A 13,264-nucleotide genomic window follows, 5' to 3' on the forward strand; every position below is an offset into this window, starting at 1 on the left:
CCATAGGGCATGTGCGTTCGCCAGACAGACAGAGAGACAGAGAGACAGAAAGCGAGAAATCACCCCCCAGAGGGGATGGTCATGCAGCAATCCCTTCTCCTCCATTCTCCTCTTGGGATCTTGGGCATGCACGCACATGCGCCCCGTGTGAGTTTAAGCCACCGGGTCTGGGACACGAACCGCGGTCGACTACATGGGAGTCCAGCGACATAGCCATTATGTTAACTGCTGGTCCCTGCCCGGCGTGAGTTTTAAGCTACCGGGTCTGGGATGTGAACCGCGGTCGACTACATGGGAGTCCAGTGACATAGCCATTGCACTAACTGCTGGTCCCTGGCTAGTGTGATTTTCAAGCCGCTGTGTCTGGGACTGTGGGAGTGCAGTGCCTTAACTACTCCACCTGCTGGCCCATGTTCTGGTCCTTTCTTATCTCCACCCTCAGCAGGCTCATGACCAGCTACCTGGATCACTGTTCTGCCTTGTCTGTTCCCTTCCCCCACCACTAGACCGTTAGAGAGCCAGGTTTACGGGGACTGTGATTGAATCGTGTCGCTCTACAGCAGCCTTACCGTCTTCCCTTTCACCCATTCGGTGGCCAAGGAGCTGGAGGCGATCGCAGAACCGCAGCCAAAGGTTTTAAATCTGGCGTCCACGATCTTCCCCTTTTCGTCCACTTGAATCTAGAAAAGAGATGAGCAGTGACTCCTGTGGCCCCCTATAACCTGGGGAGCTGGCCTTCATGGAGTTCCACTGGGGCCTTTCTGTCCACTCCTAAGTCAGGACGGTAACGGCTGACTTCACTTGACTTCAGAGAGCTCGGTGATGAACAGCAAAACAGGGACAACCACACCGGCCTAGCTGGTAAAGCTCAGATGGCAAACAGGCCCTCCAGCCCAGTTTGGTTTGGTTTTAAACTTGAGCCTCTGCTTTGGCTATGCAGTTCTATTTGAGGAAGTCTGCTCTCGGCTGCTGGGGCAGTCTGCCCCTTTAAACACCGAGAGAGTCTGTAATAAAGGTCTCTGGTTAATACTTGGGCCCTATGAGACCAGCAGCTGGCATAATAGCTGTGTCGCTGGACTCCCACGTAGTTGACCGAGGTTTGAGTCCCGGACCCAGTGGCTTAAACTCACGCCGGGCACGTGTGTGTGCATGCCCAAGATCCCAAAAGGAGAATGGAGGAGAGGGGACTGCAGTGTGGCCATTTCCCCGGGGGGTGATTTCTTGCCTTCTGTCTCTTGGTTTCTCTCTGTCTTTCTGGCAAGCACACATGCCCTATAGCAAAAATCTCTCCAAAAAAAGAAAAAGAAGAAATGATGGTGGCAGTGAAGAAAAAAAAAAAAAAGAAATAAAAAGTGGGCCGCGGACTGCACTCAGTGGTTCGCTCCTGCCTTGTTGGTTTCCAGGTTAGGTATTAAGACCTCTGGCAAGCTGCCTGCCCACCACAAAGATGTAGATTACAGAGAAAGCTCAAGTTTATACGAAGTGCCAGCTGCTGCTTTCATGTTGCTTCCATTTGGAGAGGTCTGATTTATTGGGCTTCTTGTCTCACTGGATCTTGCTAGCTTAGTGGTTTTTCTGATCAGAAACATGTTACTTAGCTGAAGTTGCGATTCAGGCTCAGTGAGTAGAAAAGGTCAGTTTCCCAATTCAGAATAGTCAGCCTCGTGTACCAGAAGAAGACCTAGGACTGAGGCCCTGCTCTAATCACTTAGAGCATCGCCTTCTCTCACTGCACAGGAATAAAGACAGAGATCCAATGAAACCCTGCCTGGACAAGGGCTACGTACACTGTGAAGCACTGTGCAGGAAAAGGGATTACTGTTAGCACCGTTAAAGATGCAAGTCAGCTGTACCTGTAGTTTCATGACATCGCCACATGCGGGAGCCCCCACCAATCCAGTTCCAACATTCTTAGACGTCTTGTCAAGAGACCCGACGTTCCTAGGATTTTCATAATGATCAACAACCTGAAATGAAAAGGTTAAGAGAAGTCACAATCATTCTATTAATACTGGTCTCCCTGACTGGATGGTAAGCATGTCAGAGCCAGACATCTGAGCCTGGTAGGCAGTCACTAAATGTCAGGGTTGGCCCCGTAGTGAGTGGTTATGTGCTGTGTATAGAAAACAGGACTATGGTTTGAGTCCTGATCCCTGTGGCTTGAAAAACGAACCAGGTGCATGTATACCCCAAAGAGGATGGAGAAGTGGAGAAAAAGGGATTATGACAAGGCCACACCCCATGGGGGATGCTTTCTCTTTCTCTTACTCTCTGCACACCCCCTGCAAGTACACACACCCTCTAGCCAAAAAAACAAAAACAAAAATGAAAAAACCCACTTGAGTAGGAAGGACCACACACTCACATCAATGAGAACCATTTGTGACCCAAACTTTTTTTTAGGTATCTCTTCTCCCACTACCTTTGGGGATCAGAGATACTGACAAAAGCAAAATAAAACAAAAATACTATGAACAACAACAACAAAAAAATCAGTGAAATCTTGTCTCAGTTCCATAGAGGTTTTAACTGCAAATGATTACTTGGGTTTTAGTCATCTATATCACCAGATTTGGATTCAAACACCATTTTTTTTCTGTTAATTTGCTATATATTGCATGTGCACTCACCAGAGAGAGAGAGAGAAAGTAAGTATTCCCTTGGGGGATGGGGGATGGTCGCTCTTCTCCCATTTCTCCTTTCAGGGTTTTGGGCATGCAGACACACATGCCCAGCATGTTTTGTAAGCTGCTGGGCCCAGGGTTACCATTTTAAAATCATAGCAATAACTGTAGCCCAAGGATTAGAAAACTTTTACAGAAACCCAGAGATGACTATTACAGAGCATGCTACGGAATGCTTTTTGGCTATGAAGATAAAAACAGTGCCCCAAGCTGGAGTGTTCTATAACACAGTAGGGTAACTGTAATGAATAATTTACTCAAAGTAGAAACGAGGATTTTGAATGTTCCCAACACGATGCAATGATAAATGTGCTAATTACCACGATGTGATCCTTACACACTGAACTCATACTGAAAGATCTCCCTGTACCCCGCAAATATGTACGTTTTTTGGAGGGGGGAGGGTAAACGCTATTACTGTATTTCAGGGTGTGGGACAGCAACGCCCTCTGGTGGCTGAAAGGCTACCAGCCCATGCCACTTCGCCGCTACTGTCAACAAAACACACCCTCGCACGGGGGAGGAGCGAAACCCTGTGCAAAAGAGCTGAAGCCAGAACAGGGGGGGAGAATCCACCCAAACTGGCACACAGAAGACTTTAATAACCTTGAGGTTTATCAGTCGGCACTTCCATCCCGACTCCCCCATTCCACTACGGATTATGACTTCCAAGTTTAAGGACGCTCAAGGACTCAACATAAACTTTTTGCACCATGTTAATTTACGGCCTTTAGTTTCCTTAGTGATTCTCACGTGTAGGATCTACGCCCTCGGGAGGTTAGGGGATCCCAATTACGTAAGTGTTGCTCCCCTCACCCGCCAAAGAAAACAAAAACAAAAACTTCATGCTTGTTGGTTAGGCGCCCGACTCCGCTCCGAGGCAACGTGCTCCTGGAGGGTCTCTGCACGTCGGGTCTGTGTGCCAGGTACCAGGTCGAGGTCTCTTCCTAACTCCATTTTACATCTGGGGAAGCAGGTGCAGCGGGGGTTGGCAGTGACGTGTGTGTCCCTGCACTCCGAACTGGCAAGTACGACAGGACTCGCCCTCCTGGGCAGCTGGCTAGTTGGGGCGCACCAAACCGTACTTTAGTCGCAGTGGGTCACTGCGCAGTAAGGGAAAGTGAGTCTCCGCAGATACGTAGGCGAAGGCAGCCCCTACCCCGCAGTGCAGGACCCCGTGGCCGCCCCTCCAGGCCCAGGCCACCTCGGCGATCAGCACACAACCCTTTCGTCCCTACCTTCTTGTGATAGAGCCGGGCGGGAGCTGACAGCTCCCGGGGAGGCAGGCGCGGGCTCCGGAGCAGTAGGGCCGAAGCCGCTCGCCTCAGACGGCCCGCTCCAGCCGCCGCCATCTTGCCGGCTTGCGCCTGCGCGGACCTAGCGCGACGCAGAGACTAGGGGGCGAGCCTGCGAGTCGGCGCCCAGCTGGGAGCGCGCGTCCTCTGATGTCACCGCGACTTTGCGCCTGCGCCCTCCCTCTTCCTGCACGTGTCCGCGCTTAGGCCCCGCCTTAGCCACGCCCCTCGGGGCGGGACGGTCTGAAGTCGCCCGAGGGCACGTTCTAGGTGCACTGTATCCAGATGGGAATTACCCGCCTGCCGGAGAGCGGGATCTGAGTTCGCGTTCGCTAAACCCGCTGTGGAAGTCAGAGCAGAGCACACAAGCCACCTTTTCTAACCCTCTTTCACAGCGAAGGAAACTGAATTTCAGAGCAGTTTAGAAACTTGTCTAAGGTCGCTCAGTTAGGTTTCCGTGGGACGCGAACTTGAAGAATCCTGGGTTAGATTCCTGGTCTGTCCCTGGCTTTGTGACCCTTATCGAATGACATCAGCTCGTTAAACTTATGTTTTCTCTTTTGCATTGATTGACGGATAGTACTTTCATCCATGGAGCAAATCAAGGGGATCGAGGTGAAAACAGCACACATAATTCCAACCCCATCAAGCTTGATAACGAGGGAGAAAGGCAGTACATAAGGAAACACCCCAATCCTTTCCTACCTTAAAAATGGGAGGCTCAAGACTCAAACGCATTACACCCTGATTAAGAAAAAAGGTATCTACCACAGCTATGAGTACATCTATTTTTCTAAAGACAACAGCAAATTGCCAAGATTTAGATGAAGATACATAGTAATGAAGAGTTTCTAAAGAAATGTTCTTAATGTTATTTTTAAATATTGGTTTGCAGAATATTGAGCGTATAAAACCGGAAATTCCACACGTGTGTTTAACGCCTACTACCGCGTGAAAGGGACGTGAAAGGGACGAATCTCCGGGAAATAGATTTTTCTCATGAATGGTATAATAGATCTTTCCTGGAAGCCATGGGACTTTATCTGTGTTGGAGGCTTGGTTGCTGGGTGACTGAACCACACGCCCGTTCTGACTACTAGCGAAGCTTGCAAGCATTTCCTCCTAGAATCAGTTTGACCCTCTCAAGATGGCGCCAAAGCCTCCACTACAGGCATCACGTTCACCGTACGACTTCCTCTATGGCTTCCACTTCCGGTCTAAAGACCCCACTTCTGTCCAAAGTTGTGGCGGAAAACATGCCATATTAATTTGTCTTTTCTCTACTAGAAACTTTATAGGTATATACAAATAATGTGAACTACATGCGTTTTGAAAATTTCCCGTCATACCAGGTGCTCAGTTTCCCTTTTTTTTGGCAAGAGAGTGTAGATTTTGATCAGGCGAACGCCGCAGCTACCCTCAACTTCTGCCGGTCTTTGGTGACCGAGGGAAGACCCGGGAGTCACTGGAAGCGCAAGATGGCGACGGCGGCCGCAACCACCGCTTCAGAATCCGAGGCCGAGCCCAAGGCTGAGCCCAGGGCTGAAGGCGAGGAGGAGGAGGAAGAGGTGAAGGCAGCTAAGACGAGGAGGAAGGCGTTGTCGCGGGCCGTGGCCACCGCGGCGTTCAAGACCATAGGGCCAGAGTGGGATCAGCAGGAGGAAGGCGTGAGCGAGAGCGATGGGGATGAGGAGTACGCCATGGCTTCTTCCGCGGAGAGCTCCCCCGGCGAGTACGAGTGGGAGTACGACGAAGAGGAGGAGAAGAACCAGCTGGAGATCGAGCGGCTGGAGGAGCAGGTGGGCCTGGGGGTGGGCCCGGGGGCGGGCCGCGCGCTCCTTCCCTCGGGCGCCGCGTCCCCGCCCGCCACCTTGGTTCCCGCGGGGAATGAAGCCGCCGAGGCCGCAGAGCCGCTCTTCTCCGCCGTCCTCCTAGCATTCGAGCGCTTCCTGCGTGCCGGGTGCTGGGAAGCGGTACTCCGTGGACTCCTCGCCACACCCCGGGGAGGAAGTAGTGCTGCCCACGTTCTAGGGGGGAGGAAACAGGCTCGTGGAGGAAAGTCTCTCACTCGAGATAACACTTCTGAAAGTGGCCAGTCCCGCTTCGTTCGTGAGCCAACCCCAAAACTCCTACTCTGGACCACACTGTTAAAACTGCGTCCGCCAGTAGAAACATTAGTAACATGTTAATCAGGAGAGAGGTGTCTCCTGTGGGGGTGTCGGCGAAGATGACATATGGCACAGGAGAAGAAATACTGGCCGAGGCAGGAATAATAGAGTTGGAAAAGGTAGCGGATTCCGCACCTGGAGGCTAAGTCTCCGGTTGTAGCTTGTGCACTCTTTCGTGTGCTTGGGTAAATTTCTTAACCTCCCTAAGGCTAGCTTTCTCGTCTGTAAATTGGGAACAGCTCCTGCATTATGTGATTGTCACAACTAATTATGGCACCTAGTAGTGCCATAATCCCAAATCTGTAATCTTATGACGTGGTGGTATCTCCTGTATAATGGAGGGTCCCCCGCAGGCAGTAGGTGGCACATTCAAGTTAGGGTGATTTGAGAAAGGGTCCATAAAAAGGTGACTGCATTTATGAAGGTATAGGGCAGGGAAATTAGGGGGGAAGGTTTAGTATCCCAGGCTGGTAACCGCCCGCTTTTAGTCTGGAAGAGGTTGAATGAATGAATAGTTGTGTGGAGAGGGCTCCTGAGAGCTGCTAAGAATTCTGGTCATTGGGTACACCCCAATGTCCCAACATGGGTTGGGGCACGGGAAGAAATACTCTGTCTTCTCTCTCCCTCGTGCCAGTGCCTCCTGCTGGGTATACCCATCTGGAAGCCAGAAAGCTAGGAAGCTTATGAAGCGGTCTACACTCGGGATCACAGGACAGGACAGAGAGGGTGGAGTGCATTTGGAGGGGCAGACAGGTGAGATCAAGCACATTCTCATTTTACAGATGAGAAACAGAGGCTCAGAAGAATCGATGACATGATTCGTTTAAAGTCACTTAGAGTGGGACCTGAAATCTTAAATGTTGCTTGTGGACCAAATACCACACTGGATGTGAGATCGCTCCATGATGTGAAGTTGCTAATGGAGGTTACTCACTTTACCTTACCGGGTGTCATTTTCCTGGCAATTTCTAGTATTTTAAAATGACGAAATCCATTGGTATAGATTTGTCCCACTTGTCATCACATCTGATTGTCGAGGAGCCAGTTAGGGTAGGCTAGTACTTCACATTTCTAGTTTTTATTAATAAGTGTGCTAAAGCCCATTTAGACCTGATTCGTCAAATACAGCATGGGATGGAGTGTGAGACTCTGTCCCTGCTCTCACTGGAATCATCTCTTCAGACCGTCAGCCCTGAGCCTTTCAGTGAGCTTGCTGCTCTGGGGGTGGTGGAAATAGCATCCCCTGTTGTAGGAACGAGGCTCGCAACCAGGAGCTTAAGCACTGGATGAGGGTACACCGCTTAATGGTAGGAGGATGAGGCAGAGCAGAGGCGTTCTCACTACTTGCGCCCCACAGTTGCCTGGCCTGCCTCAGGTCACTGTGGGTGGGATGAGCTCAGAAAGTGACCGCGCAGGGTGGAAATGGCAAGTGGTGGTGAGACGAGGCGTCACTGACCTTACCTTTCTGTCCTGGAGTGTAGAAATGGACTTTTACAGTTTTTCCCAAACCTCCCTCTTACCCCATCGTAATTTCATAGCCTCTCTTCCTGCTGTTACTGCTCAGAAGTGGAGAATAATTAGAAGTAACCTCCAAATAGGCCTGTGCAAACCTTGGCCTTGCCATATTTGCCAATTCCGGTTCTCATTCTGAATGTGTTTTATGAAAGCTGGCCATTTACTGTGGTATCTGTCCTTGTAACAAAAGCAGAGGCTTGCCCTCGTTTGTGTTTGTGTGCTGACACTAGATGTGGCGTCTCACTGTGCTGTGGGCAGGTTGTCAGTGCTGCGTGGAGCAGTATAGAGACTGTGGCTTTGTTACCAGTGTGAACCCAAGCCTTCCACTCACTGTGGAAAGACCTTGTGCAAGTTATTTCAGCTCCCTGGGCTTAGGGTGTCCCAGCTGATAAAATGAAGGTTGTTTCACTGTCTCCCTCCCTGGGCTTGTGAGGCTTGTGTGGTAGAATGCGTGTAGAACTCTTGGCACAGGTTTCCACATAGTAGGTGCTAAGGAAAGACACTCTCTGTACTCCTTTCCTTGCTATGAGTGTTCGAATTGTTTCCTTTCCTTCAGACCTCTGTTATTCTCACCTCCATTCTAGGAGATAGATGTGATACCTTTTCACACCCCTAGGGAGTTAGAAAATCAGTTAGATCATTCTGTGCATTGACTAAGCTGCCTCTTTACCTTATAGCATCTTAGGTCATTAATGATGTTCTGACACCAGACTAGACCAGCATGTGCACTTATTTGCATTATTAGTAGGACTACGTGGAACTGTCTTCCAGTGCGTTTCAGTGTGCATTTAATGCATGTATTTTCAGAGCACCTTTTCCACATATAGTATCTTCATTAGTTTGACCTGAAAGTAAGAAATTGGCCCCAAACCACCTAGAGGCAGTTTCTCCACTCAGGTGACTTCTGTACCTTTGTCTTTGCTGACCTGCACCTGGTGTTCATGGGAAGGGCTCTTGCATAGATTTCCTGACACTGACTAGCAAGGGCTCTTGTTTCCTGTTATACCCCAGAAGTACATTCAGGCACCAGTGAGTCGAGGGTCGTCTGACAGAAACAACCTTCATTGTTCTTTAATGAGAAAAGACAGCTCCCTCAGACTTCACTTTAACTGCAGTTACCTTGTGTCATGATAGCTCATTAGAGAACCAGAGGGGTAGTCAGCTTCTCTTCTGTGCAGATGAGGAAACAGCAGCAGGGCTTGGAGAGCACTTGTGTCCTGACCTGGCCAAGTGCTTTTTCAACCTATTTCGTGATCATGAGATCCCACGTGGCTTACTGGGTTAAATTGCTCGAAATACATACCTTATTCTTATGTCATTGTTTCTTTTCCTTGTCTGAATCTTCCAACCTCAGACCTAGGTACAGGGCGAAATAGTAGATAATACTGGAACTCTTTATGATGTTTTCGTGAAAGGACTTCTAATGTTTCATCAGTAGGAGTTATATTTATTGTAGATTTTTGTAGATACTTTCATCAAGTTAAGGAAATGCCTTTCTTTTCCTAGATTGCTACATTTTTATTTTTAATCATTAATGGGCATTTTTATCAAATGATTTTTTTCATTTGAGATGAGCATATTTTTTTTCCCCTTGAATCTGCTGGTGTGGAAAATTAAACTAATTGATTTTCAAGTGTCAAACTATCCTTGCATTCTTCAGATGGACCTGATTTGGTCATTATGTTTGACCCTCTTTCTATTAATACATGTTGTATTAGTATTTTATTTAGGATTTTTTTTGTATTAGTGCTCTTGAGTGAGGTCAGCGGGTAATGTCTGTGTGCCAGATGGCTGAGGAGAATCCAGCTCTCTCTGAGCAAGACACAAGACATACCAAGTGCTTATCCCATGGCACCTGTAGATGATGAAGGAAGTAAATGGGATGATATGGAAAACAGCTTGCAGCAGGTAGAGAGCTACTTTAGAAAGAGTGGCCAGGGAAGGCCCTTCTGGGGGGCTGAAGTTTAATCAGATCCTGAAGAACAAAAAGTGACTATGTGCATAGCCAGGGAGAGAGCTTCTGGGCCAAAGGTGCAGTGAACCCCAAGTGGTGAGAGACTTTGCAGTGTGAGTTACGGAAGCTGGGTGCTGTGGTTGGAGAGAGGAGTCCTGGCATGTGGGGAAGGAGTTTACACATAGTTCCAGGGATACTAGGAAGCCATGGTTGGCTTTTACTATTATAATAAATAGAGAAAAATATGGGTTCCTGTTTAAAATGAAAATGCTTGAACATAATCCTTCATATTTGTATTCTGCAAATGGTTGCTTTTTTCCTTCTGTTTACGATTCACTAGGTTGTTATTTTTTGTTTAAAACCTATGCTAATTAAAGTAATCAAATTTACTAGCTGTCTTTCTGTGTTTTAATGAAACAGCCAGTATCTGGTTTATTAGAGTACTAAAGTCGTAAGAAGTAATACACACATAACCTCCCTCCATTTGGGGGGGGGGAAGATAAAGGAAAACAAAGAAAGAAATGATTCAGAGGCCCTGTGTAACTTTTAGTTTCCCTCAAGGGTAACACTTTGCAAAACTGTAGTCAAATATCACAGCTGGATGTTGTCATTGATACAGTCAAGATACAGATCATAAGGATCTCACTAGCTATCCCTTTTAGACAATGGAATAGAAATTTAGGAAAGTTAATAACTTGCCTAGGGTCACACAGTTTTTGTTTGTTTCATTAGAACATCTCCTGTATTTCAGAGAGAACCCAACTGTCTTCAACCAGGGATTGTAACACATTTGAGGAGGTTTATGTTTACCCCAAAAGCCTCCTCTTTCGTCATTTTGTCCTCTTCCTGAGGGCAGGTCTTGCATTGCCCAGTCAGTGGCTCTTCCAGACAGCATGATCGTTTTGTTTGTGGCATATATGTGCCTTGTCATCTGTGGTGACAAAAGCTGTTCTGAGGGGAACCAGCAGTTAGTGTAATGGTTTATGTTTACCCCAAAAGCCTCCTCTTTCATCATTTTGTCCTCTTCCTGAGGGCAGGTCTTACATTGCCCAGTCAGTGGCTCTTCGAGACAGCATGATCATTTTGTTTGTGGCATATATGTGCCTCGTCATCTGTGGTGACAAAAGCTGTTCTGAGGATGGCATTTTACATTTCAACTGCTCTTTTCTTTTAGCTGTCCATCAACGTCTTCGACTACAACTGCCACGTGGACCTGATTAGGCTGCTCCGGTTGGAAGGGGAGCTCACCAAAGTGAGGATGGCCCGCCAGAAGATGAGCGAACTCTTCCCCTTGACTGAAGGTAGCGCCTCAGCACTCAGGCTGCTTCTAGAAACATGGGGGGTGGAGGAGTTATGTTCTTTTCAAGGCTGAGAGCAGGACATAGTCCTTATAGAGGACCATTTAGAATATATAGCATAGGGGAAAGAAGAAAATCCATTATCCACCATCAGCTTTTACTTTATTCTCTTAAAGATTTTTATAAAATGCAGTTGTGATCGTACAGCACTGAGCCCTATTTTTTTTTTTTTTTTTAGAGAGATTTTTGTATAGGGCATATGTACTCACCGGAGAGACAGAGACAGAAAGCGAAAAATCCTCCCCTCTCTGCAGTGGGGATGGCCACACTGCAATCCCTTCTTCTCTCTTCTCCTCTTGGGATCTTGGGCACACACGATCACTTGCCTTGTGTGAATTGTAAGTCCCCAGGTCTGGAATTCAAACCATGGTCGACTGTGTGGGAGTCAGCGACATAATCATTGCTCTATCTACTGGTCCCAAATTCTCTTTATCCTAACATTATGACAGATTTTCTATGTAGCTTCAATTTTGCCCCCATTCTCTATTTCCCATTCTCTCAGAACCAGAAAATTGTAAACATAGCTAAACTTTTACATTTTTTTTTTTTAAGAGAGTTTTTTTGCTGTAGGGTGCATGTGCTCTCCAGAGAGACAGAGACAGACAGAAAGCTAGAAATCATTGCTCCCAGGGCCACGGTGCAGTCTCTCCTCCATTCTCTTCTCAGGATTTTGGGCACACATGCACATGTACCTGGTGTGAGTTTTAAGCCACTGGGTCTGAGGTTTGACCATGCTGCTGGTCCCAACTTTTATATTTTTAATGTAAATGTTTCATATCAAAATTGTTCCACAGTAGTTGGGCCTTCAGACTGTTTCTATTTATTTGCTTATTAGAAGCATATTCCACTGAGCAACTTTGTAGTTAAATCTTGGTGAATATTCATAAGTGATCTTTTGGGCAGAAGTTGGAAAACTTGACCCTAGATCCTCACTGTCCTCTTCCTCCTACAGAGTAGCACTGCTGAGTGTAGGCACTGAAATCAGATTGCCCAGATTCATTCCTAGCTAGACCTATCATTAGTTAGATGACCTTAAGCAGATTATTTTAAACGTTCTAAGACACAGTTTTCTTAGCACTAAAATGAGGATAATAGTAATTTCTGTCTTGCAATGCATGTCAAAATAGGAAGAGCTAATTCTGCTGGCAACATTTAACAAACATGTCGTAAATCCTTAGCTGGATGACATTAGTATTGATATTAGTATTGATGTTACTGTCACCTACCTTACAGGATCGTGATCAAGGCTGAATGAGAAAACATGCACGTAAGTACTTCGTACAATAAATGCCCAACAGGTGTAGGGTACGATGATTTTAGTGATTCGATCTTACTTGGAAGCATCAAACCTTCTCTATTGGTTGGTTCAGGTTTAAGAATTGGCTTTCTCTGAACGGGGCCAGATTGTGTAAACAGATGGACAGATTGCTAGTGCACCGAGGTCTTGGTAGAGTCCCACTCTCAGCCCACCCTCTGGGCGAGGGAGGTGGTAACACAGTGGGTGCTGTTTATTGTCTTGCAGAGCTCTGGCTGGAGTGGCTGCACGACGAGATCAGCATGGCCCTGGACGGCCTGGACCGAGAGCATGTGTACGAGCTCTTCGAGAAAGCTGTGAAGGATTACATTTGTGAGTCCCCGTGGGATTCTCTAGGGTGTCTGTCTGGTGGAGCTGTCTACATCAGTCTCTGCTCTCATGGATTGTATAGTGAGATGTTGCTGTCCAGAAAGGATCGTGTTAGTCTAGCAACTGGATTTAATTGTTTCTATTGTCTGTGATCTTTCCTTGAGAATATTTGGTTTTAAAATAAAAGTGGGAGAAATACCTGTAGTAAGGAAATGAATATGCTCACATCTAGTATTTATCATGCAGGAAGAACTTACATAGTCTTTCCAGGTAACCAAAGATACATTGAGTAGTTTTTTAGAGGTTTTGGGATGCATGCTTTTTAAAAATATATTAGAAAAAATATATTGGAAAAAATTCCCTTTTATTTTGAAATAGTTATATTTTCACAGGAAGTTGCAGAAATAATGCATAGAAGCTCTGTGTGCTCAACTTACCCAGATTCCTCTGTATAACTTGGATATAAAATCAAACAAGGTCAAATGGACCTAGGTGTGTGGGTGTGTGGGTGTGTGCGTGCGTGTAGTTCCATGTTGTCACATGTGTGGACTTGTGGAACCGCTGCTGCAGTCCAGATATGGACCCGTTCTCCCCCCAACAGAAATCGCATTGTGTGCTACTGTTGCCTTTCATCTGTGCCAGTGATGTGTGGGAACCCTTTGTCCC

At 47.1% G+C, this 13,264-nt stretch overlaps 2 protein-coding genes across 6 annotated transcripts in view; one reads left to right on the top strand and one right to left on the bottom strand.

Moving 5' to 3' along the window:
* Positions 1-4,115, bottom strand: part of ISCU (iron-sulfur cluster assembly enzyme) — a 7,888-nt gene extending 3,773 nt beyond the window's left edge. Inside the window, exons 1-3 of the mRNA XM_006151502.3 lie at positions 3,923-4,115; positions 1,854-1,967; positions 570-680 (exon numbers count right to left, since the gene is read on the bottom strand). Coding sequence (XP_006151564.1) covers positions 570-680; positions 1,854-1,967; positions 3,923-4,036 — 339 coding nt within the window. The 5' untranslated portion in view covers positions 4,037-4,115. The remainder of the gene's footprint in view (positions 1-569; positions 681-1,853; positions 1,968-3,922) is intronic.
* A 734-nt stretch (positions 4,116-4,849) lies between these two features.
* SART3 (spliceosome associated factor 3, U4/U6 recycling protein) overlaps positions 4,850-13,264 on the top strand; it is a 35,057-nt gene continuing 26,642 nt past the window's right edge. For 4 of the 5 annotated variants that reach the window (XM_027773080.1, XM_014588964.1, XM_006151505.2 and 1 more), the window contains exons 1-3: positions 4,850-5,778; positions 10,791-10,917; positions 12,497-12,601. In XM_027773080.1, the coding sequence (XP_027628881.1) occupies positions 5,302-5,778; positions 10,791-10,917; positions 12,497-12,601 (709 nt within the window). In that variant the 5' untranslated portion in view covers positions 4,850-5,301. Of the gene's footprint in view, positions 5,779-10,790; positions 10,918-12,207; positions 12,242-12,496; positions 12,602-13,264 lie in introns of those variants that run through there. The other variant, XM_014588965.2, reaches the window with a different exon arrangement.

The sequence above is a fragment of the Tupaia chinensis genome, unplaced genomic scaffold, assembly GCF_000334495.1.
Source record: "Tupaia chinensis unplaced genomic scaffold, TupChi_1.0 Scaffold000320_1, whole genome shotgun sequence".
NCBI lineage: Eukaryota > Metazoa > Chordata > Mammalia > Scandentia > Tupaiidae > Tupaia > Tupaia belangeri.